Source organism: Saccopteryx bilineata, chromosome X (genome assembly GCF_036850765.1).
Source record: "Saccopteryx bilineata isolate mSacBil1 chromosome X, mSacBil1_pri_phased_curated, whole genome shotgun sequence".
NCBI lineage: Eukaryota > Metazoa > Chordata > Mammalia > Chiroptera > Emballonuridae > Saccopteryx > Saccopteryx bilineata.
In genome coordinates this window covers 50,039,186-50,041,610 of record NC_089502.1, presented here as the reverse complement: position 1 = coordinate 50,041,610, position 2,425 = coordinate 50,039,186, and the positions used below count along the sequence as shown (strand labels likewise).

Genomic DNA, 2,425 nt, shown 5'->3' with positions numbered 1-2,425 from the left:
TGCAGAGGCCAGGCGGCGACGTGCAGGGGGAGCTCACCGGCTGGCGTGCTGTCCACCCTCTGTGCTTTTTCACAAAGCCAGCTCAAGGAAGGGAACAGACAACTGGACTTTGTAAAAAGGCCACTTCAGTTTTCTTTGGAGTAAATATTCAGAATATTTTCCAAGGCCTTCAAAGCTTGGTGTGCCCCTGAAAAGGAGGGTGGGGTCTCCGGGGTGGCAAAAACAGGCGATACTCTGAGCCAACAGTCAGGCCTCCGCATGGCCCCGTTGAAGAGGAAGTGCATCTGCGACCTGTGCTCCTGTGGACGGCATCATTGTCCACATCTCCCTACCAAGATTTACGATAGAACAGAGAAACCATGACTTCTCTCCGAATACACCAAGAACTACCCTCTCTATTACTCATACCTGCCCAAAGAGTCCTTCAAGCCCAAGATGGAGTAGCAGAAAAGGCCTATACCAATGGAAGGTCTGACTACATTCAGGAGAGATTTGGGGCCTCACAAAATGTTACCAGTGAAAATCCACCAGCCTGACCAGTTCATCCCAAGTGAAGAGAATATGGATCTGCTCACAACATATAAACAAGATTACAACCCTTATTCTGTCTGTCGAGTGGACCCCATTAAACCTTGGGAGAGTAAATATCTATGTGGGAACAAGATGGAGTATCTGCCTACTTATAAAGCTGATTATTTACCCTGGAACCAAACAAGACAAGAGCTACTTCGTCCAGAACCCAACTACCGGCCAGAATCAACTAGGTTTGACAATAGAACCAGGATGACTATACTATGAAGGGCCTAGTGAACACCATGAGCTGTAAGCCCCCAGTCATGACCAAGGTCTGTAACATCCCCCTGGAGGATCTGACTAACTACAAAATGAGCTATGTGGCCCACCCTCTGGAGAAGCACTTTGTGTATGAAGTGGAGAAGTTCAGACCCTGTGAAATACCCTTTGAAAGCCTTACCACCCACAAACAGTCCTACCGGGGCCTGGTGGGGGAGCCAGCCAAGAGCTTGAAACCTCCAGGCAGGTTCTGCGGGCTAGATACACCTTTCTCTAACATCACTGAGTTTCAAGATAAGTACCAAGCTTGGCCAACGCCCCAGGTGTTCTCCAAACCTCCTGTCCCCTACATGCCTCCTGAAGCAAAGATGGACCTTCTGACAACAGTACAATCTCGTTACACATACCCTAAGGGTGCTCCAGCTCAGTCCTGCCAACCAGTGCTTTGTGTCAAGAAGGGTGGCCGTTTCGAAAGCTCCACCACCACCAAGGATGATTACAAGCAGTGGACCAGCATGCACATGGAGCCAGTCAAGCCCATTCCCCAGCTGACCCATCCCACTGAGCCCTTGGACTGCCTGACCACCACCATGGCCCACTATGTACCCCACCCACACATTAATACCAAAAGCTGTAAGCCCCCCTGGTCTGGTCCCCAAGGAAATATCCCTGTGGAGGCCCAGACCACATACACCGCCAGTTTTACTCCCAAGGAAATGGGTAGGTGCCTGGCTTTATACCCTGAGCTCCCTGGCTACATCTTTGAAGAAACAGATCCTTTGGGGCACAGGATATACAGACTAGTTTCTCAGACAGGCTTTCAGAGGAATAGCCCTCTTTCTGTAGGTGATTCAGAAAAACCCAACCAGCAAGAATTGGCAGTGTCAGCCTGATTTTTTTTAAAAAAAATATTTAGAAATTGCACAATACTTTTTTTTTTAATATAATTTTATTTTTTTAATGGGGTGACATCAGTAAATCAGGATACATATATTCAAAGATAACAAGTCCAGGTTATCTTGTCGTTCAATTATGTTGCATACCCACCACCCAAAGTCAGATTGTCCTCTGTCACCTTCTATCTTGTTTTCTTTGTGCCCCTCCCCACCCCCTTTCCCTCTCCCATTCCCCCCTCTCCCCCGTAACCACCACACTCTTATCAATGTTTCTTAGTTTCACTTTTATGTCCCACCTACGTATGGAATAATGCAGTTCCTAGTTTTTTCTGATTTACTTATTTCGCTTTGTATCATGTTATCAAGATCCCACCATTTTGCTGTAAATGATCTGATGTCATCATTTCTTATGGCTGAGTAGTATTCCATAGTGTATATGTGCCACATCTTCTTTATCCAGTCATCTATTGATGGGCTTTTTGGTTGTTTCCATGTCCTGGCCACTGTGAACAATGCTGCAATAAACATGGGGCTGCATGTGTCTTTAGGTATCAATACTTTTAAAAGCAAACAAAAATTATTTATTGGAGAGAAAAGAATTTCCCAAAATGAAAAAAAAAAATCTTTATCACTTCCAGGACACTTGAATAAAATGAGAATCACTTGACTCAAGGAAAATAATGTTTAGTAACTGGCTAATTACTCTTCTGACCCCGCCTCTGCTGTCTTCCCCTCTT

At 45.7% G+C, this 2,425-nt stretch overlaps 1 protein-coding gene across 1 annotated transcript; it reads left to right on the top strand.

Moving 5' to 3' along the window:
- Positions 1-258: 258 nt before the first annotated feature.
- On the top strand, positions 259-1,685 carry LOC136316676 (stabilizer of axonemal microtubules 1-like). The gene is given in 2 exon segments (XM_066248658.1): positions 259-775; positions 778-1,685. Coding segments are annotated over 2 exon segments (1,425 nt in total).
- Positions 1,686-2,425: the final 740 nt, after the last annotated feature.